This window comes from Melampsora larici-populina (assembly GCF_000204055.1).
Source record: "Melampsora larici-populina 98AG31 unplaced genomic scaffold MELLAscaffold_4, whole genome shotgun sequence".
Classification (NCBI taxonomy): domain Eukaryota; kingdom Fungi; phylum Basidiomycota; class Pucciniomycetes; order Pucciniales; family Melampsoraceae; genus Melampsora; species Melampsora laricis-populina.
Window position 1 is genome coordinate 804,533 of NW_006768768.1, and position 27,113 is coordinate 831,645.

General features: G+C 41.1%; 4 protein-coding genes across 4 annotated transcripts; 2 read left to right on the forward strand and 2 right to left on the reverse strand.

Moving 5' to 3' along the window:
- Positions 1 to 8,476: 8,476 nt before the first annotated feature.
- On the forward strand, positions 8,477 to 9,371 carry MELLADRAFT_92283 (uncharacterized protein; the record flags this gene model as incomplete). The annotated part of the gene is made up of 5 exons (XM_007405453.1): positions 8,477 to 8,479; positions 8,545 to 9,028; positions 9,104 to 9,141; positions 9,227 to 9,240; positions 9,305 to 9,371. The coding sequence occupies 5 exons, from the start codon at positions 8,477 to 8,479 to the stop codon at positions 9,369 to 9,371; spliced, it is 606 nt and encodes a 201-aa protein (XP_007405515.1).
- Positions 9,372 to 11,311: 1,940 nt separating this feature from the next.
- On the reverse strand, positions 11,312 to 13,530 carry MELLADRAFT_46921 (uncharacterized protein; the record flags this gene model as incomplete). Its single annotated transcript, XM_007405770.1, has 6 exons — positions 11,312 to 11,974; positions 12,011 to 12,292; positions 12,417 to 12,800; positions 12,885 to 13,067; positions 13,168 to 13,180; positions 13,255 to 13,530. The coding sequence occupies 6 exons, from the start codon at positions 13,528 to 13,530 to the stop codon at positions 11,415 to 11,417; spliced, it is 1,698 nt and encodes a 565-aa protein (XP_007405832.1).
- Positions 13,531 to 14,406: 876 nt separating this feature from the next.
- MELLADRAFT_74108 (uncharacterized protein) lies at positions 14,407 to 15,569 on the reverse strand (the record flags this gene model as incomplete). The annotated part of the gene is made up of 3 exons (XM_007405769.1): positions 14,407 to 15,278; positions 15,365 to 15,442; positions 15,516 to 15,569. The coding sequence occupies 2 exons, from the start codon at positions 15,423 to 15,425 to the stop codon at positions 15,133 to 15,135; spliced, it is 207 nt and encodes a 68-aa protein (XP_007405831.1).
- A 3,620-nt stretch (positions 15,570 to 19,189) lies between these two features.
- Positions 19,190 to 20,640, forward strand: MELLADRAFT_42023 (uncharacterized protein; the record flags this gene model as incomplete). Its single annotated transcript, XM_007405454.1, has 6 exons — positions 19,190 to 19,444; positions 19,522 to 19,642; positions 19,739 to 20,053; positions 20,138 to 20,288; positions 20,355 to 20,502; positions 20,574 to 20,640. 6 exons carry the CDS (start codon positions 19,212 to 19,214, stop codon positions 20,602 to 20,604), a joined length of 999 nt encoding a protein of 332 aa, XP_007405516.1.
- Positions 20,641 to 27,113: the final 6,473 nt, after the last annotated feature.

Consider the following 27,113-nt stretch of genomic DNA (forward strand, 5'->3'; position numbering starts at 1 on the left):
TGATCATCAGGAACTGAGCAGACAAACTAAGCCTTCCTCAGCATTTATTCCTGAGCAAAGAAGTCTGAGGAAGGGCTGATCCATCTGCTCAGCTGATCCTGAGCGGCATTCCCTGGTTTAGTAAGCTCCAAGGGATGCCACCAATGTGTAGCTTAGGGGCTGAGCTGAACTGAGTATTCCCTTAGCTAAGTCTCTGAAGTATCCCCCAGATGGATCACAGAGCGCCAAGCTTGCCTCAAGCTTGATGGCTCCGGAATGAAGCCTGAGGCCTGTCTGCTTGTTCAACTGAGCTGCTCAGTTATTCCTCAGGGGCATCCCTGAGATCAGGAGGATCCGGAGGATTTCACTGCTCATTGGATGAGGGGCTGCTCAGTTATTCCTCAGGGGCATCCCTGAGATCAGGAGGATCCGGAGGATTTCACTGCTCATTGGATGAGGGGCTGCTCAGTTATTCCTCAGGGGCATCCCTGAGATCAGGAGGATCCGGAGGATTTCACTGCTCATTGGATGAGGGCCTGCTCAGCTAGTCCTCAGGGGCATTCCTGGCCGGATCAGAAGGATCCAAAGGATGTCACTGAGTATTGGCTGAGGGGCTGCTCAGTTGATCTCAGCCCCTCAGTGTGAAAAACTTTATCCGGGGATATCACTGAGGATTAGCTGAGCAATGAGCAGATGGGATGACACTTTTATCAGGCTTCATTCCTTAGCAAGGAAGTCTGAGAAAAGTCCGGCCCATCAGTGATCCAGTCAGGGGATGCTACTGAGTATTTGCTGAGCAGCTCAAATGGGACGCCCCTGGGCAGGCTTCTTCACTGAAAAATGAAGCCTCAGGAAGGTATAGTTCATGTGCTCATCTTCATTTTGAACAAATTGCTGAGTATTCAGTGCCTCATGAGCTGATCCTGAGTACTCATCGGGAATCAGTTATTGCTCATCCAAGATGGAAATGAGCCTTCTCAATAAATGTCAAGTAAAATATGAGAACCACAGGATGATCACCTGAACACAAACAAGATTGTGAATTGAATCAATCTGAAAGAAAATGAATCTTTTTTGGAGAATTCCAAAAAGTCTACAACGCTCACATGTATGTGAGTATCTATTTTGGCCCCTGTGATTAGGGGTCCATATACCAGATACTTTCACTATACCAAATCTCAAATTTACCGCTGAGTTTAGAAAAAGGAAACATCAACCACATTGTATATAAAGTCAGAAACCCATTTTTTGTTCCAGAACTGGCATGTATTGAGACAGTGACCTTGCAAGACCAATAAAAACATCAATTTTGCTCCAAAACATGTAGTGTCTTGACATTCTGAATGCCACATTGTTTCTTTACAATACATAAAGCAGTTGCGTGCCTCAAAGAATGGGTGAGATATATTAAGAGCTGTACCTAGCAGGAACCCTATATAAGCAAGGGTGCAACTATACTATACCCGTATCGGTATAGATGGGTATAGTAACAGGTTGCGGTACTATACTGGCTATGAGTATAGTATCGGTCCTTTGTACTATACTACATGTGTAGCCAGTATAGTAACAGATTTTAAATCTATACTTTGGAAGTATTGCCTATACTCCCGATATTGGAAGAATCTAACTTATCAGGTCGCTGGTCAACAACACCTGATTCATATCTCACTCACAACCGATCAATCCAGCTTGACTATCAACAACATCAGCAACAACAAGTCTATCGTCACATCTCACTTATTCAACCTTAACAAGATCCCACAACTCCATCCACTCAAGTCGCACTTCAAGGTACTTAAACAACAAAAAGTGGCTGTTGATACTAAAAAACTTAAACTTATAAAACAACAACCTAAACACCCTCAATCTACATCGATTGGCAGTCTGTTTAAGCATTCAAATATTGTAAGATCTCTTATTATTATGAAATAACATTCAATTCCAATCATTTCACTTATGTTCTGTATTGATGTCAATTCCTCAATCCAATTTGCAGCTCGATTAATTCAAGTTAAACAACCAGCTCCTCACCTGACACACTCAAGCTTTGATCCGGCCCAACTTCCTCTTATCTGCAAGCAAAGGTTTTCAGCTTCTTGACTGGTGCAAGAGCGAAACCTTTGTGACATTTTGATCATACAAACTGGTGTTGTCAATGATCATTTGTCAGCATTGATCAACTCGAATCAATAACAATATTCGATCTTATCAGACACCTCCCCATGTCACAGCAACACCAATCACAATCTCAATCGGGACCATCTGCCACTTCTCGCACAGGGATCCCTCTCCGAACTTCACAGAGGCCATCGAGGCAGCCGAACCGTACCAGAGATGTCAGCGAGACTACCGAAGCGTCAGATCTGCCAGAGACAGATATGGGTTTGGAGAACAATCCACCACCTGTGCCACTTCGTCGAAGCAAGAGAGCGTCATCAGTTGCCCAGTCAGACTGCTCCTCTGCGGCTGAACCTTCTACAAAGAGGACAAAAAAGTCAAGATCAACTCCAAAGAAGACAGCAAAATCTGCAGCGAAGAAAAATGGTCAAAGTAAGAAGAAGACTGTTGGACAAGCTCCTGCGCAAACTACAGCTCTTGAGGTAGGCTCTTTTATCGCAACTATAATTTGTTACTCATACTGAACAGTTCAATAATAGCTTGATGAAACAGTGATCAACTTGGCCCAAGATTCTGGAGCAGAAAACTGTCGATCACATGCTCCACGAAGGTCAAAATCAACAGTACTTGCGACTGAACCAATCTTGGACTATTTTGAGGGGCCTATCCGTCCAAAGGAGGATGTGAGCCATATCTTCTATACAAACTTTGCCTTACTAACTCGTGCTGATCACCTCAACCTCTGAAATAAATAGCCTCCAGATGCAGAACCAACTTTATACCATTGTAAATGGTGCAATCAGGATGTGCGGGGTGCAGTCTCATCAAACTCGAATCTTCTGGCCCATCGTGATGGATCAAAGCAGAGTTCAAAGTTGGGTAATTCATCATGTAATAAACGCGAGGAGGCAATAGATTCTGGCCTATCTCTTCCTTCCACTGTGGCCGAACTTCGTGAAATCAAGAATGCTACCAATAGTGGATTTTTACCAATATCAGAAGCATCTTTAGCTGCGATAAAATGTCGATCAAAATTCAACAATCAAGTATTGAATCAAATGGTGCTACTTTGGATGCTTCAAAGAGCATTACCTTGGTCAAGGATAGAAGATCCTGAACTTCGAGCCTCGTTCCGATACTCAAATCCAAGTGCTCATCTCTATGGTCGACAATGGGCAGCCCTTCAAGCCCATCGGCTATACTTGGTGCTCAGTGAGAAAGTTATTGGGCAATTAAAGGTATGTTTACCGTGTTTTCTGCTTTCCAGCCAAAAATCTCAAACATTCCTCCCTTTCACATACCAGAACAACACGAGCATGTTTAACCTGCAACATGATGCCTGGACCACAAAAGGGAATCAATACGCATTCCTGGGGTATTTGGTCTCATACATTGGCGAGGATTTTACTTATATCTCCCATCATCTTGGTCTCAAGCTCATATCGTGGTATCACAAAGGGGAATGGCTCTCTGCTCCAATGGTTAACTTTTTGCAGAAGAATGGCCTATATTCACAGATAAGTCTTCCACATTAATTCTCTTCCCCAGGTCTTTTTAAATCCTTTACCAAATCTGATTATATATGTGTTACTGTTTCTACATGCTTTCTCAGACCACTGATTCTGGGTCTAACAACAATACAATGGCAGCTGCAATGCAGAAATCTCTGGAATCAATTGCTGAGAGCGAAAACAAGAATTATTCCTGGAATCCCAACACTATGCATGTCCGGTGCTTCGCGCACAAAATTGCACTTGTTGTCAATAATGGCCTTGCAGCTCTTGGCATTCAAGGTCGGACTGGAAAAAGCGTTCAAGATCTTGCCCGAGGACAATTTCCACTCGACAATCACTTACAGACCATTCCAGAGGAATCAGAGGACGAAATCATAGCTGCCAAGTCTAACCCACCTGTAATTCCAGCAGATCTGACTGAACTTGACCCAGATCCGACTGAACTTGAACTTGAGCATGATGAGCTTGAGCTAAATGGAACTCTTGACCCTTCCTTTTTCAACAACATTGCCGATCAACCTGAATTAGAGCTTGAAGATTACGGCTGTCTATCCAAGAATGACGATGAATTGATCCCTCCAGAAGATTCTCATTCCAATGCCAATGCCGAAGAGGATTCTGAAAACAATGCAAATATCCCTGATATTCAGGCTTGGCGAGATTCAAGACGAGATGCTAGACTGAAAGCAAAAGCTCAAGCAGATGAATTAACTATTTCTGATCGAGCGCGTGCACAGAGATTGAATGGTGTCTTGAAGAAGGTAAGAGTTTTCTTGAATTCACAAAATCTGATCAGGTTCTAAAGCTTATCTACGCACTCTTTGATCTTAGCTCGATTTTGTACTTCGCAAGATAACAGGATCTGCAGCTAATCGTCTATACTTCCGATCAATTGCCAAAGCAATGAAATTGACTGTCCGTGATCTACTGGCTGCTTACGGTATTTGTTGGAATATCAAGTGGGAGAGTCATCAGCGTGCATGGGAGGCTCGTGATGTAAGCTTATTTTGTTCCTTTTGAATATATCCCACCTTGGTTGATTATAGACCACTTTTGTTGTAGGTGATTGACGAAATTTTAAAGCAAGATCAATCAGAGGCACCTCGCCCTCAGGACAGTCAGTGTACCAATACCACCGCTAACGGGGGTCACAAAAGCTTTATTCATGACCCTATCTTGAACCATCAGCGTGGTATCTTCAAGAAAATCACTTTCAGTCAAGATGATTGGAAGCTTGTTCGAGCCCTTAATGTTGAGCTCAAAGTGAGTAGTTTTACAAATTTTCAATCAATCTGTACCCATACTGATATATTTCCTTTAGGTTTATGCTGACCTAACTAAAGATATGGAAGGTGATGGACCAACTGGATGCATGGTACTTCAAAAGTATTATCAGCTTCAGAAGAACCTTAAGAAGAAGATTTCAAAGAGCAACCACACTGACACATTATATCCAATGTACCTTGCCATGCTGACTAGTGTTGAGAAGTACTTTAATGAAGCACTTGAGTGTGAAACAATTGTTATGGCGACTATCTTACACCCAAGTTGGCGAACCCATTTCTTTTCGACTGCATTCGGCTCAAATTCATCCAAGTTCAAGATGGCAACTCAGCTACTCAAAACCCATTTTTCTTGCAGAGAACTTTCACTTTCACTTCAGAATCCTCAAGAGCAAACATTGCTTGATCAACAAGAACATAGCGAGGATTCTGATGATGAAATTTTCAATCTGAGGTGCAAAGATGGTAGACAACCAATTGCGGACGAGCTTGCTCAATGGCTTCGAGCAGATGATGCCCCAGATAAGGAGGTTGATCTTGATCCCAAGAAGGCTCTGATATGGTGGAATGTAAGTTCGGTTCCTTATTGATTTAATCCTGGTCTAATGTGCTTATCTGATTATCCTCATGATAAGATGAATAAGTCTAGATATCCGGTACTCGCAAGTTTGGCACGCAATTATCTTGCTACAAGTGCTACTTCCTGCCCTGTTGAACAAAGTTTTTCAACTGCAGCTGACATCTGTGACCGCAATTGAGGTGGGCTTCTGCCCAGAACCATTGAGCGCTCAGTGAGTACCTGTCTTTGGACAGCTCAAATGGTCAGATTAACTGAAGAGTTCGAGCTTGCTGGAGAAACAATGTCTCTGTGTTTAGCGGAGGAGGAAGCTGCAAGAAATCATAAGTAAATTATGTGGTGGTTCTGTGTTTAAATTGTGTAATCATAAGTTGTAAACTACAAACTACTAGACAAAGAATTCAACTAAATGAGTAAAGAAACCAATGATACACTATAAATAGTCAAGTATTCACCAATACATCATACACGTATGTTTGATCTTTTGAGCAATTTCTTGACAAAGCCAAAAATGAACCAGTGAATTGCACCAGCAGTGACTTGGTTGGTTCTTTGAATAATTTGAATCATTCACGGTAAAAGACAACCATCCAATAAACTACTGTCTAGTCAATGCAATGATACAACAAATAATGAAAAAATGAAAAAATGATTGACAAAATAAGGTAGTATATACAGTATAGCAAAGTATCTAAAGTATAGTCAAGTATCTGAAGTATAGTGAAGTATAGTGAAGTATAGTGAAGTATAGTGAAGTATAGTTGAAATATACTATACTGGGTATAGTATATTCCAACTATACTATACTTGAACTATACTTGGTATAGTATAGTTGAAATATACTATACCCAGTATAGTGTATAGTATAGTTGAAATATACTATACCCAGTATAGTCAAGTATAGTATAGTATAGTATAGTTGCACCCTTGATATAAGCATAGAAAGAATTCCTACAAATTCAATGGCTTCAGCACCTTAATGAACTTTGTAGACCCATTATGTGGCTTTCATAAATTGCAAGTATTTGAACAATTCAACAAGAATTCTCATATTTTTGGGCAATCAAAGGTTTTGATAAAATCAGAAACAGAAGGTGTCTGGAAATAATTCCAAAGTAGTGATGTAGGTAAGCGTGCTGGCTATGAATCATGTATGAGTGACTGGAGAGAGTAAGGCACCTGTTGGAAGGTGGCACAAATACAGAAAGAAGTTGTTTGAGTGAGGAAAATAATTAACATGCAAACAACAAGTCTCTGTATAGTGAAGGACTCTCTAGCCATAGGTTTGACACACACATAAGTTTTGTGACTGTCATTTACCACATTGGGAATGGTTACAACAGGTATAATCATTGTGGAACAAAAGAACACAAGAACAAAAAATTTAGAGGACATGGCTTGAGTAGGATTATTGGGATGGTAACTAGTGTATGTGATAAAACCAGACTTCAATAGGTTTTTGCCCACATGGTGCTAGTTTTGGACCAGATTTGAGTTTCTGCCCTGATATCTCCTGTGAGCATTTTGATTTAGGAGATCTTCAAAACTAAAGGCAAAAATATGCAAAAATATGCAGAATGAGGGGACAACACACATGGATTGAACCATTATTTTTCAAATTTTTCTACATTCTTGATTTTTTAACTCAGTGGTAAATTGATGATTTGGCATAGTGTTTATTCATGGTTTCTCTAGGTTTCTTTTGTTGTTGCATTATGCGGATTGTTGTCCTACAGCAACAACTGATATCAGTAAGGCAGTCATTGAGTGTGTGAATGAAGATCAGGGCAAACAAATCAGGAGTTATCCACCCAAAGAACCTACAATCATGGTTTAAAAAATGTTGTAGAACTAAGAATGAAACTGCATGCTGTTGCTTGCAAACCAAGCCCCACCAAGGGGCTTACACCAAACTTGCCTGCAGACAAAGGTCAGGAACAGGAATTTGGGTGGGGATGTCCTGATGTCCTTGCAAGTCTTCTGTACCTATAATTTACCAAGGAATTCTGCAGGAACCATAATGAACATTGTGTGTGGTGATCTTGTGCACAATCTGCACTTTTTTCCTGAGGAAGTTGAATTATTCTTGCAAAACAGTCCCTCAAAGATTGGGTCTCAACAATTTATCTAGGGCCCAAGAGAAAAGTTACATGTGATATCTGCTGTTGAGTGCCAATCTTTGGGGAGCTTTTTAGGAAAGAAGGATGTAACTTCCTGGTGAAAAAATAGTGTACATTGTGCGCAAGACTACCATACACAAGGTTCATTGTGGGTCTGGCAGTATTTCTTGGTGAACAAAAGGTAGAGAAAGCTTGCAAGGACCTCCCCAGCCAAACTCTTGTTGCTGACCTTTGTCTGTGTGCAAGTTTGACGTAAGTCCCTTGCTGGGGCTCGGGTCGCAAGCAAAAGTGTGGGACTTTCTTAAGCTGAGGCATGCCCACTCTAGTCTAGATGAAAATTTCGGGAGTATATGGTGTGGAGAAATTGGCACGCAGTTCTTATTCTCACACCTGCTATATGCTGCTACATAACATCCTCTTGACTACAAAACAGACTATGTCAATTCTCCGCTGTTTCCTACCAGAGCATATTTATGAATGCGGGGGTAGATATTCCATCATACAGTAAATTCACACGCGCGAAGCGAGGCGGAAAGGGATGACTGATGAGGGAAAATTGTAGGGAAGGTCCCCCTTTTGTACTGCTCTATGTGTATTCGACTGCATATCGCGCTTAAATAAACTCGACCGATGTTGAACGCGTGGGCTCGCGAGCATGATATAAGGAGCACACTTGAGGGCCACAATCTTGAAGACCTGTTCCCCCTCCTCATTCCCTCGCTTTCTCCTCCTCTTTTGAATCGCGTCGCGCCAAAATTTCTTGCTAGTCTCTTACCCAAACTTCGCAGTCGCGTCCATTGCATCTGAATACATAGTTCTGTCCGCCTTGACTTTTGCTCTATTCTCAACCGCTCAAGCTCTGCCATTCTTACTGTTCTTCTCAATATGGTATGATGTCCTTCCTCTCGAATATGAATCTAACATATCTCCATCACTAACCCAGCTGCTACCAGTCTTCAACCGAGAACCTACCCAAAAACGGCTCCACTGTCCTGACTGAAACCACTCCAGTCACCGCGCCAACCATCATCAGAGACGTGGAAGAGCTGAAGGCTAATTTGAAAGAAGAGAAACGTGCTCGAGCTGCGACGGCGGAGGTCGAGGAATCGACTGCTACTGCTCAAGATCAGCCACTTACTCCCGAATCTGAACGTCGCAAGCGAAGAAAAGTGGACGGAGATGATACAACCGATGGTGAAGTGTTAGATGGACCACTGAAAACAACCGAAAAGGATATCCCTACTCTGGATTCGCAAGCGCCTACCGACGGTAAAAGCGCTGAAAAGGACAAGGCCGACCCTGCCCAACAAACTTTACCATCTGAAACACCCAAACAAGATGATAAAGTCTCGCCTTCGAATTGCGTGGCCGAGACTGTTGGAGCTGAGAAGACAGCAGGTGCTGGGACCTTATCGGCTACTGAAGCCAATGATTGTTGTGAGTGTGACGTTACTTGATAATACTTCGCTCTCGCAGTTATTTATCGCTGCAATCTCATCCATGACGGTTCAGCTACTACCGGAGCCTGTGCCAACCCGGAAGATGTCACGGTCAGTCTGTCTGTGTTCTAGTCACGCGATGAACTTATCTAATTGTTTTTGATCATTATCAATCATTTCACACTGGGTCATATAGGAACAAGCCACGCCGTAAGCCTAAACCTCCGCTTTGCTAGTTGTATCCTGACTGAAAACTAACAACACGGTCCATTAGGCTCGAATCCGTTGAGGCTGTTGCAAGCAAGGAAGAAGACAAGGCTGCAGTAGAGCCTATACGTTAGGCCTAATTTGTATTAACATTCAGTTTTGTTTCATTCCATCTATGTTGTAACATCCGTTTACGGTGAAATTATGGCAAATCAGTTATCAATCAATCTCACTTTCTCTCATTCATGCCGAGAATTCGATGGCTGCGCAATCAAGATAATTGATACTGATGTACTTTGAGGCTAGGCTATCGGTATTCACATTCTGAAGCTTTAAACGTGTTGTCCCCAGGTGTTCTCGATCTTTGTACAATGAATACTTGACATTGTTTTACCACATCTGGGCAGTGATAAGTTCGAAAGTAACTCGTGTTTATTTTGTTGTTCAGCGCAAGACGCCAATGGATATTACATTTGCTAGAAATGTTGTCACCCCTGGCACATTTTCATCACACGAATTTCGCCGCAGCTGCTACGCGCAGCAGCGGCTGATGACGCGGCCTGCTCAATCTGCTGGCTGTCATCCAGCTATTCCAAACCCAGCTTCATCCACCAACCCCTCGCGATTCAACACCATCACAAACATCATCAATCATTCATTCCTTCTCAATAACCAACACCAATCTTACCTGCTCTCAAAACACATTCAGAATCGATATTCCAGCAGCTTGAATTTTGTGTGCATCAGCACTAATGCTTCCAAATTCATTTTTTTTCATTCTTCATGACCTTTTCACTTCAAAAAGATTCATTTCGGTTTGACGCTTTCTAGACTACTATTCATTTATCAATCAATATGAGCATTTCCGTTGTTGGAGAAAAAGTGTGTATTTGATGAAAATCAAGACAAGATCTCATGATACATGTGTCCAATGGAGTGTCCTTCAGAGCTCATGTGAGGATAATTGAACACTAATCGATTACTGCTTATGAGCCTTGGTCGATTGTTCTTTCAAGGAGAATGACGATCAAAATGATCTTGTGAGGAAAAGGAAGGCAACAAGTTTGGACCCCAGTCATCAATTCCTGTTGACCATTTTCAGTGATTTTATCATAGAGGACCACATCCATTCTTTGATCTCATACTTTATTTTTTCTCGTTCATTTCTTACTAAATTGAGATTCTATTCTGTCTACGTACTACAAAATAACTCATCCTCTATCTATCACATTTGGAAGTGTTAAACTCTCAGAAGGGGGGTATTGATTTGGACATGTCTTGTTTAAAGGAATCACTCAGGTGTCAATCAAAGGGTCAATTGAGTGTGATAAGACATTGTGCCTAATTGAGGTTTTCAAATCGAACGATTAAAAGATGAAAGTGACAAATCAGGATTTGAGGAAAATTACGTCGTGAACGTTGCAAAAAAGGGCCAAGTAAGCGTGTGATTTGTGGATGTTGCTGGATACTATTTCCTGATTAAGATGGTGTTGAGGTTTGTTATCGAGAAGGAATGAATGGTTGATGATGATCGTGATGGTGTTGAATCGTGAGGGGTTGGTGGATGAAGCTGGGTTTGGAATAGCTGGATGACAGCCAGCAGATTGAGCAGGCCGCGTCACCAGCCGCTGCTGCGCGCAGCAGCTGCGGCGAAATTCGTGTGATGAAAATGTGCCAGGGGTGACAACATTTCTAGCAAATGTAATAGCCAGGACGAAAATAGCTACGCAACACGTGGTTATATGCAACAACTTTCAAATTTTACGGATATTATTGCCGTGTTGCTCATTGAGACTGAAACATGAAGGAATTTTTCATACAGCCTGAAAGGCTTCAGTAGTCAGAACTGTGCGAGTCAGGATTCTGGGTTGCAGTGAATGTTTTTCTATCTCATCCTGATCAGCGATTTGTGTGATAGGCAACCACCGCTTCCTTTGCAAATTACGTACAGTCCCCTCCAAGTGGTTTACGTAATCATTCAAGTTCTGCAGCGGCGGGGCCGGGGCCTGTCGCGAACCCGATGATTACAAATCCTAGGCGTGGGGACGTGTACAATAAGGACCAGGTAAAAAGTGAGTCTAGGTCGTGAACAGGTTACATTTTTCATACCTCTCCAAGACTACGAAGAAGCTTGACAAGAAAGTAGTTTATTAAAGACAGTCATAGTGGACACCATATCAATCCTCGTTCTCCTCTTCATCATCATCCTGCACTTGATAAGTAGCCTTGATATCCCATTTACTCTGCGGAGACTTATAACTAACATACTTTGTAAAAGTAAGAATATCTGAATCTCTCAAAACGAGGTGGAAGGAATTCCAAGTGGGATAAATGGTTAACAAGTTCGTATCACCATCATCTGATCCCTCCATCTTTGGAGCATTATAAATAGCAGGATCTGATTCGTCTTCTTCAGTTGATGCCATATAACATTCCCATCCTCCTAATTCTTCATCTTCCCATCCGTGTGAAGGAGTAAGTGAAAGGTGAAGTTCCAAGATTGGTGAACTGTTGGCAGTGGCTAAAGTATAATCTAAACCGGGTCTAAACCTACGTGGCGCAACATTATGGGCCAAGATTTCAGAAGCACTGATGATACTTAGCCATTTGAGAAAACTAGAAGATTCCAACAATTCCTTCAACTTGTTTAGCTTTTGAGTACTAGGATTGAGTGCTAATGTATTGGGATCAGGCTTGAGATAACGATGTTTGTGTGGTGGACCGGCTACTACCCATCCTTTCACCTGTGTACCCATTTCGGATCGTGGACCACTAAACTCTGGTGGATTAAGGTCTGACGCTTTTGAATTCGAAAGTGTGACCAAATCACGAGCTTCATTGAGAAGGATTGAACTTTTAAGATCGCACGAGAATCCATAGTCTAAGAATTCGATCAAGTTGATGGTCGATTCTGCGACAAATTTATTGCGTATTTTGCCGAGCTCAGATGCTTTCAAGTAGCTAGGGTCGATATATTTTGACAAGAAGGAAAATTCATCGTCGGTGAGGAAGGCGCTCTCAGTGGCAACAATCGGCTCGTTAAGGAATGTAAAGTCTTGATCTTGATTGCCTGTCTATGGAGATGAAAACAAAAGACCAGGTAAATAAGCATCCAATCAAGCTAGCAACATCTACCACTTGAGCTATCTCGCGGACTCAGAAAAGAAAGCGATGGTGACTTACAAGTTGTTGAAGACTAGCCCCTAAGCTTTCGGATTTCTTATCTTCCTCCTCTTTCGTTTTCAAACTTTCTTCATATCCCTTCTCACCTTCATTAGGAAAATGAAACCAACCTGAAATACTCAGTCGATTCTTCTTAGGCGTGTAAACTTCTTCAACTGAATGAAAACTTTGTCCAGGTTGTACCACAAAGAAAACAAATTGATTCCAACGTGGTAAGATCTTTTTAGATGGAGTATGTAAAGGTTGACTGGTCTTTGGATCAACTGGATAGAGCTCTAAGGATCCGCCATCGTTCATTTCCCATGGATTATCAGGATCGGTTAGGTAGAGGATAAATGAAACTCGGCGGGTACTGATCACATCATCGTGATTGAGCAAATCTGGACAAGGCAGAATAGCATTGGTGTTAATTTGAAATGTAGGCGCATGTTCTATCCTTTAGTCTCAAGCTCAATCAAACTCACGACAGCCTTGGCGATAGTCATTGATAGACATATCAGTCTGTTTTCCGGATAATGGACCGCATGAAGTGACAGATTGTAACAAGTTTCTGAACTCCTCAGAGTAGAGACTATCTCGAATCAACTTGACATGTTGAAGTTGATTAGTCTCTTCACCCGATAATCCATCCAAGTTAGCTAGATCTCCTGTAGTGAGCAAGTCACGATATCAGTTTTGTTTCTTCAGACCTTCTGTTTCAGGGCTAGCCGTAAGCGAAGATGGTGCGCACGAAAAATGATGCTGCACCTGTTTGAAAGATCTGAAAAGGATCAAACAAAAAACGACATAAATGTTTTTTCTTCAATGTTTTGGTTATGAATCAATTAGCCTTACTTTGTATATATCAGTCTCCTTGGGTGTGAAACATAAATTCTCTTTAATCTCTTTTCGCGCATTACGAAGAATTTGATCATTGAAGATGTCTTGTAGTACAGCATGATGGTATGGTACACTTTCTTCGTATTCTTGTTTCAAGCGTGGAGCAACCGAAGTAAGTAGGTCGGATGAACCAAAAGCAGTCGCATCTGTGGTTTGACTCAGTTTGATCCGCTTGGTATTAGGTTGAGGTTCAGAAGAAGTGCTTGAGTTATCAGGAAACTTGACGGCCATCGCGTATGACCGTAGACGAACTTGTCAGACTTGTTACTGGGGTCCAAATCGACAGTGCCCAACGATTGAAGCTATCTTTGTCAGCTTGAGAATTTCAGTTGAGGGTGCAGTTGTGGTCAGAGATCCGAAGCAAACTCGACCCGCAAGTTGCAACCCATCAGAGGTACCCGCCAACAAATCTTTTCGAAAGTATGTGTCCAGACCATTCAACTTTATCAATTACCGCTCCTTTTGCTTAGGATTTGGGTGACGAAGCCCTGGATGGATCAAAACTGTGACTGTAGATGCTTGTGATGGACATCATACCCATACTTGATCGTGTTGTCTGAAAGTAGCCTCCTCTGTAGGATTACCACTTACATGGTGTTCCCTGCACCCCGCTTAAGGTTGGGATCATGAGGCATCATCTCTCAAGCGTTGCTTCAACTTATCTGAAGTATCTATTTTGGAGGTTCCGGGTACAAGAGCTAGAGTTTGAACTTTGGTTGGTTTTGAATCTGTCATGGACATGGACTATTCTCAATGGCGTCTAAACCTTTCTGGTTTCGAAAGTTGAATGCTTTGTTCCAATCAAATTGGAAGGGCTCAAGGTACACCTGGACTCAGATTCGTAACCATTTTTTCAAAAGAAATTTCATTCTTTCGAGATTGCACCGATTGGTTTATCAACTTAATATGGGTCCAAACTTCACAACATGGAGGTAGCCAAAAAAATCTCGAGATTTCTTGAAAGCAACAAAAACGAAATCTCAAGACAGCTTAGAACTCTAACCGGTTCAACAGAAGCCTTCTCATCAGCTAGTAACTCCGAGTGTTTCCATTTGTTTCAAAACTTATGCCTGAAAGAAATATGCAAGCCTTCATTCAAAAATGCATCACTGAAATACCAATAAATTTCCTCTGATCTCATATACCGTATACGTGATGAGAATACAGACAACACTAAGAAGGCATTCGATCCACAGAGAATCTCATATTTTAGGGCACTGGAATAGTAAATAGAAATAAGATATCAAAGCCAAAATTACCCAAAGATGTTTCTAAATTGAAGAATTCACAACAAAGATGTAATACACTTCAAACTTAACGATAGACAGAACGTGATGCAAACGAAGGAAACAGGAATCCATTGAGAAGAGGTAGTCTACAAGAATACAATGGGATATTTGCTTACAAGCAGACTATGGTAAATGAGATATGATTCGACAAAATGAAGAATAGATATAAGGAAGACCTGCAACTCCCATAATAAATAACCTGAAATGACCCGAAAAAAAGATAGAGAATGAGACGAGATACAAAAAACGGGGATTTGTGAACTATGAGAATGGCTACAGAGAGTTAGAAATGAAAGTAAATGAAATGGATCCTAGATCTTTCTAAAGAATCATTTCCAAAAACTAGTAGAGCATGTTTTTTTCTTTTCTTCGCCCCTGAAGTTCTTCTTTTTTATTCTTGTATGCAGTTTAATAAGTGTTCCGATAAATTCAAGCAAATAAATATGTAAAGCAAGGATAGAGTATAGCTTGTGCAAAATCTGGACACCATTGAGCCTAGGTGCGGATGATTGATCTCGCTAATGACCAAGACGTCCAAGACAAATCAAACTGATGTCATGTTGAAAGAGCTAGAGCTAACAGGTTTGCTAGGGTTCAGCGGAATCTTAGTATGATCATTATGAACAGCGACAAGATGCCTGTGAAGATCGTGTCTTCTGGAAAAGTTCTTATGGCACTGAGGGCATTGATCTTTTTTCAAAAAGGCAGAAGCGGATCCCAAGAGATGTTAGTTGATAGAAAATTGGATTGCGATAGGAATCTGAACTTCAACTTACGAGGTCGGTATCCGATATGAGTCTTTCGATGAGTTTCCATGTTGAATGCCCTTGCGAACATTCTACCACAGTCTGGACCTGTAAGGATAAGGTTGGATATCAGCGTCTGGTTCATCATAAGATATGTTATTCGAACATTAGCTCTACTTACATGGGAAACGCTTTACATTCTCCTTGGTTGACTTTTTTGCTCCGGCACGCGCACGTACAGGTCCTCCTAGTTCAGCTTGACCCATCGGTAGAAAAGAAGAACAATGGGGTTTCGGCATCCCCCTAGCTTGATGATGACTAGCAATTTCGTGAGGATTTCCGCAAGGTTTGAATTCGCCACACATAGGTTTAAAAACTTGATGGATCACCATGTAATTCTTACTGAACGAAGGGTGATAAGGCTGCTTGGAATGATTGTTGATTTGGGCGCTTGTAGATGGAGGCGAAGATGATGACGCGTACCCTGAAATGCTATCACTATCAGGGTGAGCACCGTCGTAAGGAGCGACTGCATAGGTATTGTGTGGAACCGACTGATGTGGGGATGGAGCATATTCGGTGATATAAGCTGAACTCGGTTGTGACGAGCTGATGAGTCGAGTTAATTCCCATTGATGATATTGAAGCTGTTCGGATGTCGACTGAGCGCTAGGAATGTGACGCGCTTCTTCGGGGAAATAGCCATATAGGTCGGTGTCATGAGTGTAACATTCTAACTTAGGGTGTTGAGTCATAGTATGAGGAGGAGGAGATCTCGAACAACGTGAAGATGGAGGAGACATGTTAGACAAAGTATATTCGGCGTGCTCCGCAGACAAAGATTCTTGATGAGCCGTTGGAGGGTCAGACAAAGAGCTAATAGGGACTTTTAAATCTTGAGAAACCGAAGAATACCAATGCTCCATGGTCATAAAAAAGCTCTAATGGAATTTCCAGTAGATAAGAATATTTATGAGGTCTATAAGGATAAAATCAAGTGACACTACTGGAATTTCTAAAGGTAAGAACGAGGTTGAAAATCGTAAAAGATAACAAGATCGAACGCAGTTCTGAGGGGAAAAAACGAGGGAGCACAGTCCAGGTTTTGAAGTAAAGACGAACCGTCAGTGTATTGGGCGGTCGGGTTAAAGAGTAATTGATTAGATTTGTGAAGTCAATCTAATACGCGACCTCAGAATTATACTAAGAGCTTGAGGAGCAAAGAGGTGGTTGACGTATATATATAGGTATCGATATAGATATGCGACAAAATGTCAAATGATGCGGTAGAGTACCAGAGGTAATTTAAAAAACAAGAAGGCTATGTTCTGTGAAATATTGAACAATGTGGGCCTTTGATAATGACTAGCGAGTGTAAGTATGCAAGGTTGATCACTGAAAGCGAATATAGATAAATACCACGAGCGTATGAAGACGAAAACGGTATAAATTAACACGAAGATCAAGTGTGGTTGTTTTTCTGTGCTGATCTTGTTTGAAATGACGTGTTGTCTTGTGTTGTAAAGCCTGTGCGTCAAATATCCTATGATAACTGGAAATTGAAATAGTAAAATGAACAAATGAATGAGTTGGAATATGAAATGTGGTTCCCTGAATGCGAAAGTGGCCTCTTATCAGCATTTTGCAAATGTGACTTTGATATGATTACATCCAAGCTGTTCTTCCCTTAAACGTGCTTCAGAATCAAACATATATCTCAGTGACACAGATCTTCTAAACACAAGCTTTGATCTGACATTTCTCTATCAGCTCTTGAGAATGATTGTTCACCTATCAGCCTGTATTTACTCAAGCCTTGGACCATGCTACAATTCAGAGCAAGAGATACGAATTAGCAAAATCACCCTCCAATGAACATATTATCTAGGCGTCGGCGGTGCACACTCGCAGCCGCGTAACAAAAGTGAAACTGCGCAATAGTCTTTCATCGAGTTCAACCCGACACAAAATTCCCCATATGATTACTCTGTGGTGTTTTTGCGATGCTCATTTGTGCGTTTCAAAATATTGCGGTGCTCTTCGCTGAGGCCAAGCTGCGGTGAAGACCTCTCGCAGCCCTGGGGGAAGGTCACCTGAAGCCTCATCGCCAAACTGAACAAAAGTCCCTCGTTTTTTGGCTCTACTGGCCAGCGAGGGACTTTTGTTAAGTTTGCCTCATCGCACTTATCTCAACCTCCTTTATCTTGGCACACTTTAGATCGAAATTTAAATTGCGACTCCCTGTAGGTGGGAGTAGATATATGAATTGAACACATAAGATGATGCAGTGTACAAGACCCGCAAGGAGGAGAGCTGAGCTGATTGGCTTGCTCTTCTTCTATCTCGAGGCTTGGCCAGATGAGAAAGCGTTACATCATACACGAGTTTGTTTTTGTGTACCGCCATGAAAATACGTCTCCCGATCTCCCGAAGGGTACGTTGATTTCTCTACCTCATCTATCTTCGAGAGTGATTTGATCGATTGAAACAAGCGGGTGGCCTGATCAAGAGGCAATGTCAATTTACGATCGTTTCAGGTATATAGTCACGAACCGCATATCTTCACGCGGTGGCACAAGAATATTCAGCAGTGAAACCATCCTGTGAATATGGAAAGACGAAATGCAAGCTTGATAAACTGTAGCTGTTTGGAAGCTGTTCTGAACAAAAACAAATACCCTCAAGTCCAACTTGATATGTACATACATGATGAGCATCATCTGAGGCACAAATCAGAAATTTATGATTTTGACAAGGTTCATAAGCAAGGCAACAAGCTCGCGACTCGCACATAACCTCAGGTCATAAGGCTAGCATCGACATGATTGAGATTTTTTTTCGTTCGATTGATAAGATTTCCTTGTCGTGTTTCAATAGTGAAAGTCTCATAGAAACATTAGATATGTGAACGATTATTATAAACTTATGAGCGGTGTCCGCCAAGTGTAGGCGGTGCAAGTACCCCCCAAAGAGGCAATGAGTCAGAAAGATTGACTTTCTGCGTCCCTATAACAATCAGCCCCAATAAAGTTATACAGCACCAAGTTTTTTCCTCAGTTATGAAGTTGAATTTTGAGATTTCCAAGGAGGTTTGCTTCACGGAAGGAGAAGCACTGGAACGCAAAAGGCGACGTAAATTCTCTTCATTCATACCGAATTAGAGGCATGATGTACATGAAAGGATAATATGTCACAAGGACAAAAAGTCCACAATAAAAATAAAAATTTACTTATCGTCATGCATGTTTGAGAAGTCACGATAGGAATTAAGAGCTCCAGATGATGTTGCGAGCTGGATCGAGGGGTCCTAATCTGCCGAAAACTTGATTGACGTCATTTCAATGAGATCATTGCAGTTTGAATTATGATACGCTCGCCATCGTCCCCTCACCTCAACTTGAAAGCGGTGACATATATAAGGATATGGATCACCACTCGAGCTTCGCCCATTGACTTTTCCCATCAAGTGCAAAACAATCCTATGGGTTGAGAGCGGCCGAACTTTTGGGTTAGCTCGAGTCATTCACGGTGGCATAAATTGTAGAGATTGGAGGTTGTGGTCAGACGGACCTACACGAATTGAAAATTAATACTTTATATTTACATCTATGTGTCTGTGAATGCGACTTACTTGAGGATCCTATCGGATTCGTTAATATCTGTGCATGCTCTCCTTGTTGAGAGGGTGAAGATGATGGTTATGGGTTATCTACAAGCAACCGTTGCTATCAATGACTAAAGTGATGTGTTTTGATAGGTATCCGCGAGATATCCGATCCGTTGACTCGTGGAAGTGGAAGTCGTCTTGAGATCGATTGAACCACTTCGACTTCGACTTCCACTTCTCAGTTTCATCAAATAGAAAGTCACACCGGAGATGTTATTACTTCTTCATCTCATCTCTCTACTTTACTTCTCTGTTTCTATCCAGGCCGCAAAATCACCCAAACCAGATCGAATCTCAAAATTAATCTCACTCACCAAAGCTGGAAAAGGTGTAGCACCTTTGAATGATAAACTCTACGATGAACTAGTTTCAGGATCAAGAAATTACTCAGTAACTGTAGTCCTCACGGCTCTTGGCTCTCAATTTCAATGTGTGCCGTGCCAGTAAGTTTGCTAATCCATCGGTATTTGACTGAAAAAATTGTCTGATGAGCTCACGTGTCTTTTGATGTGATGATTAGGAAGTTCGAGGTTGAGTACAATTTGATCGCTAAACAATGGCAAAAACAGCCTGCTGCGATCCGGGACTCTCATTTCTTTGCGATGCTCGATTTCAAGGAAGGAAAGGGAACATTCCAAAAGGTTTGCTTCATCTTTCCGTTTAGGCTTTCGAGTTTTTTGATGCTGTGATTTTTGGATGATGTACTCATGATGTTTTTATCATTCATGGGATCATAGCTTGGACTGAATACAGCACCTCAGGCCCGTAACTTCTTGCCAAACGTTGGTCCCAAAGCAATCACCGATCCTAAAGCAGAAGTAGCCAGCTATGACTTCAACCGAGGGGGACAAGCAGCCCTTACAGCCGAACAATTCAGTCAATGGGCTGGTCAATCCGCCCATCTTCCCGAGTTCTTCAAGCGCCCACCTGACTATGGCAAAATCTTTGCCACCGTCTGTGTTGTACTTGCTACCCTCATCACTGCAAAAGTCGCATGGCCTATTCTTTCTCTTATCTTCGGTAGTCGATACATCTGGGCCGTCATCACTATTGTATGTGCTCACTTGATCCCCTGAAACCCTATCGAACACAAGCTTTGTTAGAACTGACAGATTTAATTCTCCTCAATTCATCAGCCATTCATCTTGTTGATGACTGGAGGACAGATGTGGAACCAGATTCGAAACCCACCGTATATGACCCGTCAACAAGGTGGTACCCCATTATACATTGCACCGGGTTACAGCAATCAGTATGGAGTAGAAACACAATTGATTGCAGCTCTATGTGAGATTTTCACGCTCCCTCACAGACAAAGCCTTACTTTTATTGATCTTCACTCTTTATGATCAGATGGTATTACGGCCTTCGCTGCCTATACATTAGCATTCACTGTCTCAAGACTAGATGATCCTGTTCGACAGCGAATTGCAATTTATGTCTGGTTAGGCGTCTTATTGACCACGTCAAGTTTTTTGATGAACATTTTCCGTATGAAAAAGTCAGTTGCTTTTCCTCCTTCTCTTTCTCCGCCCCTCTTGTTTACTGATTGACCATGTCTTCTATCTACAGTGGAGGATACCCATTCAAATTTTTGTTCTAGTAGCCAACATAGTCGTTTTCAAAAACATTCTGCAAAGATTGACCTTGACGCGGCATCATGGAATATTTGCCTGGGTGCCAAAAATACAATATTTTTGAAAATAATGGCCTGGAACTTTATCATAACTGCCCAGGCCTGTAAGGGGGTACATGGACTGAGATCGAGAATCCGGGCTTTTGAGACAAGATCAAACTGCCAAACTATTACAATCAAGTATCCTAATGATTTGTCAGATGAAATATTGCAAATCATCTCACAATGTCAAACATTTTAACATTCACATGAGTGAATGCAGAGAAGCCAAAGGGCAAATTTGGAGGCATCTTTTTTTACAACGATCTTGAACGGGGTTAAAATGTATCCAATTGTTAAATGATTGCCGGCCTGGGGACCACTATCCAGGCATTGGGTTTTGGCAGATTGATGTATCAAATAAGTCTGCCAAAAAACCATTGACTGGTAGACATTTACACTGGTTTATTGCTTTCCCTTCTATGATTGCAGGAATAGTCTTTGAAGACCATAAGATTTTGAAATCATTGGGCAAATTATACAAAGACCCATCACAAAGATGATAACTTAAGTTGAGATTATACCACGTAAATTTCATTTGTGTTCAAACACATTAATAGTCCAAACACCTATGGATCAAGGAGATGGACAGCAACAGGTAGAAAAATGTATTGGTGCAAGCACCTGTTGTCTGGTACTGCATAGGCAGAGGCTGGCAGAGGTGTGTATATACTTTCCAGGGGTTTTGTGGATAATATACATCAAGGGGTTTCAAGTTCAATTGTTTACATGTATTTCTTAAACATCTAGAGAAGTTGTGCATAACAAAACTTCATGAAACCAACAAATTTTTGATTTGGGACACCTGAATAGGTGTTCTGATTTATGACATTTATGCATATCTTGATTCAAAAGATGCAAAATAGTGATTTTGGAAGCAAAGATCAACCAAATTTCATTGTTCTTAAAAAAACCAAAAAGTAAAGCTCAAAATCACAATGGTTGACCTTGAGCCAATCAAGTCAAAGTCCTTCAGGAATACACATATGATATCCTTAAGGTGAGTACACCCAATCAATGGTTTGTAATCCCAATCAATGTTCCATGTATCCAATCTTTTATGATATTCAATTTATCATGCTTTTATTTGACAAAATTCAAGCAGGTCTTGTTTTAGACTGGGGGTGCATGTTCTGATTTTGTTATACTATGAAGTGATAATTTGTAGCGATAAATTTAGATTTTGTGATCTCACAAAATCAAAACAAAGAACATACTCAAAAATGTTTGACAACAATCCCACAGTTTCAGGAACATCTCTGCAAAAGTTTCTGCCCCTGGCATAGAGGACTTGTCTATTGAATGTACATTTTCTACTGTGATTCACAAGGCATTTGTTGACTCAAATTACTGTTAGGTTGAGATCTTATAGGTGTGAACAGAATGGTCTTGTTGGCATCTCAACATTCAATCATCACATCATCTGATTGACACTAAAGAGTAGTCCTGGGAAGTCACCAGGGCTGCACCACCCTTGTAAATTTCCAGCATCTCAATCCACTGCCATCATCAAAGGTATAAAATACTCAAGCTTGTCATTGTAGAATTTCACTCAATATTGCTCAAGGATCTGACCTAGACCCAGGGCTGCTCAGGCCAGCCCATGCTGAACCAGGGTCATTTAGACCGTGAGCTGACAAGGAGAGCTTTGGGTGCTCAGTATTGCTAGGGGGTTTGAGGGTCAAGTTTTTGAGTTTGGACCTACTGATGTGATAGGTACAGATTGATGTTTGTCAAAGGCCTTTTTCCAAGACATTATAATGCCAGAGACATTCCCCCCTTGAGTATGAACTTGGTGCAGATTGGCATGCAATAAGGTAGCAGAAATGTAACTCTTGTCAATGATTAGGAATTTTAGAGTTCAGCCGCCCCTGATCACTTGGTTGAGGTTGCCAGTGCCCGCTGAAGAGTCCATCCCATGGAATGGGACAAGTAAGAGACACTACTGTTATTGGTGATGTACCATTGGTGAGTGACGGCTTTTTATTATGAGTTATTTTGTAGAAACCTACCAACAAGAATGGTATTGATCAACCTCAAAATTGGGGTTTTGACCAGTTTTAATGCTATGTATTTGGGAATTTTGACCACTTTCAATCATGTTTTTCACTCAGATCTTTTGGTGGTCCTGGTGGATGACACAGCTTTTGGCAATGGTTCAATCTGTAAAAAAACTTTTGGGGTTTGTTACATGTATAGGGTTTGGCAGTGGCTAACCTTAACCAGATAGGTGGGCCACCTTGAGGAGGCTTTGGGCCAGAGCCTCAGGCATGATTGATAGAAGTTGGACCTCATTGTACATATTGGCCTACCACACTGCCCAAAACCATGCTCACATCGAAGTTGAATCAGTAAACCCAGCATATTCTTGGTGTTCACATTGTACAAGCACTCACAGAAAAGACAGAATACCAGTTTAGTCCACTGGCCCCAAGCACATACATACCTGTGATGACTATTAGAACAATTATGTGGTCACTACAGTTACAGTCAATTGGAAAAGGAACAAAATCATCTCCTTTTCAAAATCAATAGATGGTATGTGAGCCAGGAAGTAAAGTTGTGACAGGTGTGCAACTTATGTGCCAGATCACATAATATGCTTCACAAATGAATGGGTTGGGAGCAAGAGTAAGCATAGGGAAGCCAACATTGTTATAGCACAGTTGGTTCATTGTGCTGTGTCTGGTCACTGAAAATGTTCCTTGCCTGAGTTCAAGTCACACTTTTTGGAATGTCCCTGTATTTTTCTGCAGGTCTCTCTTGTTATCTTCAATTGTTATCATACAACAAAACAATGACAATAGCAATCCACGTGTTTGATTGATATCCTTGTTTATTCCATTCTATTGACTTACCTTGACAAAAAGAAAATGCAGATAAAAACATGTTGATATACAATCAAGACATGACCGGTTATGGTAGAGTTACAGAAGCGTTGTGTTGTTCCTAGTCTCAGATGAGAAATCCCAATCAACACTAACATTGATCAATCCCAACCGTTTTCGTTTCTTGTTTGAGTTCACTTATGTATAGTCTGTTTGCCCCCTTTCCTGACTCTCTTTCCTCATCTTTTGGGAAAGAGAGTAAGTCATTTTTCTAAATTCTCGTACTACCGTTAGCATACTAATATTGTCAACATTGTCAGACTCCTTAAAGATCATTATCTACAAGCCTTTGAGCTCAACTTGTTTCTCACATTTATTATTACCTCTGAAACTTCTAGGTACATTTCTTAACTTTGATATCCAACTATTAGTTTCTTATCTTGAGTGCTTTTCTTTATTATGTTGTTGTGTTGTGACTCTTTAGGTTAGTTCGAAAAGGTCTGCATACCTTAGAACAGGAGAAGAGTGCTCACGTATTGGCACTGATTATTAGGTTAGTTGATAGTAATATAAACATTATCTTTTGGGAAAGAGAACTCCTTAAAGATCATTATCTACGAGCCTTCGAGCTCAACTTGTTTCTCACATTTATTATTACCTCCGAAACTTTTAGGTTAGTTCGAAAAGGTCTGCATACCTTAGAACAGGAGAAGAGTGCTCATGTATTGGCACTGATTATTAGGTTAGTTTGAAAAGGTCTGCCACAGTGCCCGTTGAATGCGTCCTCGACGTCGAGGTCACAATGCTATCTACAGTTTTGCTCGCAATTGAACCGTTTTCAAACAAAATCCATGTTCAGCGCCGACTGAGGACAAGGGCTTATACAGTCAAAGATCAGCCTTTGACTTAATCTCAACACCTAATGAGTGTGACCAAGCGTTGATGCTGAGACTATGATGAACTTACACTACCTCTTCAACCTCAATGAACTGAGAGTTTTGAAATAAATGATGCTGGGTTTTGTTTTTGTGCAGAAAGCGCCAAACCCTGGTACAGCTCACGTGTATGTATGTACATACATAGTCACTAAAGATTCTCCAGGCTATTGATCACTTTTATCAAACACCACTACATACCTGCCGTTCAAATGGCTGATGAAGCTCGCTCAAAACCGGAACCTCTCTTGCACAGTCATTCACAAGATACACCTTCACTCAAACTTACTCAAAAGCATTGTTGCGACTTTTTCTCAATATACCAGTAACTTCAGGACATCTGGATGGGGAACACGAAGAAATTATTGAACTGTATATCTTCTGGAACTTTTTTGAATATTGACTATGTATCTTTGCTTGATTTAGAGGGTGGAGGTTTAGTATTAGCCGGTCATGGAATCTGTTGTATTGATGGATTTGTTAAGATGGACAAATCTGATTGAACAGCGATTCTGAAGTGATGGGACAACAAACGAGTTCGGTTTTGAAAGCAGGTGTCACTACTACCTTGAATGCAAGAGCCTCAATCTTAGCAGCAGCCAATCCACTCCATGGTCAATAAAATTCAAAAACCAGTCCAGTAGATGATATCAATTTACCAGCTGCATTACTTAGTCAATTTGATGTTTTTGATACTAGATAAACCTAAACGAGAAGATGATGAACGATTAGCCCAGCATGTGACTTATAGTATGTGAAGTTGTCTCTTTATGATTCATTGTTTTGGGGTTACTTAAATGATTAAAAGAGATATTGAAAACTGATTTTTGGTTTGATCTCTTTTTAGGCTTGTATCAAAGAATATGAAGGTCTTGATGTCTGGGCTCGCAAAAGGAATGACACTGAATTGCTGTTTTTAGATAATGGAGATGATTGAAACACAATTCAATACTTCTTAAAACATTTTTCTAAAGTTTTATTTGATATACCCAAGAAGAAAAAAACCCTTTCTGCTGAGAATTTCTTCTGGATGGCAGTTTTGTTGTACAAAGATGAGGAAGTAATGAATTTGAAGTTTTTTGTGTTGTCAGACTTTATTTTTGGGAATACTTGTTTCAATTTTTTTTGGAGAAATTTATTGGTGCTTAGTTGTCAAGGACTAAAAGATGAATCTTTCTTCTGATTGTCACTTTTTCCAACCACATAGGGCCAATCATGATATTGATGATGGTGGTGATAAAGTTGTGGAAGGATGGTACCCTTAATCTTCACGGCTGAACAATTGAGTTTACAGACAGTCTGTCAACATCATATGCATCCATTATGATTGATATTGGGCTCATTGGTGGGTCGGTGCATCTCTTTTTGCTGGTATCATTCACGTCATGGAACAGATTAGAGTTGGATTTTAGACAGGCGAGAACATGATTAGTGATGTTTATGCTCTTCACACTATAGTGATTTCAGTACGTGCCAGGATAGAATACTGTTGGATCAGGTATTGATATCAAGAGACTCGTCACGGATTGGAAGCTTCTTAGTCTCGTTCACCAGACGTAGGCATAGCAGAGATGATGGCTACATGACAAACAATGGTGTCAGTATGGATAAACACAACCATAAAACGACAATGAAGTGCACTGACCTGATAGAACAGCAAAACAAATTGCTTTGATGAAAATTCAAATTCAAACTTCAGTCGGAACTGAGTAGTTTGCCTTGGAGTCCCTGACGGTAGGTGAGCACTCAGAGAGAAGGAGCTGAACAACTTTGTGTAAGAGTCAAGTTACTATTTTTTGTCTCTGAGCAAAACCTGGCCTTTGTTCATGTTTCTCAAAGAGATGTGTTACAAACGCGAACAAAATTTGAACAAAATTACACACTAGATGTGACCTCAACGTCGAGGACCCATTCAACGGGCACTGTGTGCCTACCTTAGAACAGGAGAAGAGTGCTCACGTATTGGCACTGATTATTAGGTACATCGTGTTCTTAGCCATTTACAAAACAGAGGTAGCAAGTAGACTTCATTGCACAAACAACCAACAGGGAGTTTTAGTATCAAACTTGAATGAAGACAAACTGGCAGAATGAGATTTTATGCCTTACCTGTGACAGATCAAGGAATGATGTGATAGGTAAGAAAAGAGACCTATCACACTAACATGAGTACTGTCCGGTGATAATGAGAATCATTTGGGAGAGAAAGTCAAAAGGACCTACTCTTAAGCTTCCATCCAGTTCCACACGGTGAGGAGGGAACTGGAGCTCAAGAGGGAGAGCCGGTATATAAGACAGAATTGCACACAAGAATCAAGCAACATACATAAAGCAAAAGACTACTAGCACTCTTACTGAATAAGCGAGCTAGCACAACCAGTTGACTAGCACAAATACTTCTGGCTCAAAAAGGAAAATGATAACTAAAAGAAAGACACGGCTGCCTCCACCATTCTCTGTTCGGACCACTATTCATATCAGTCTAGCTCTGATGAACTTGACGTAATACCATATCATACTTTTTACCATAACATCAACACCTGTCACAACTTTACTCCCTGGTGCACAGACTCAATTTCATTCCTTTTGTAACTTACTGGTTTGGGTCCAGCAGAGTAAAATGCTGTCATATCTTTTCCGCAAGTACATACTTATTCAGTGGTGATGCTCACAA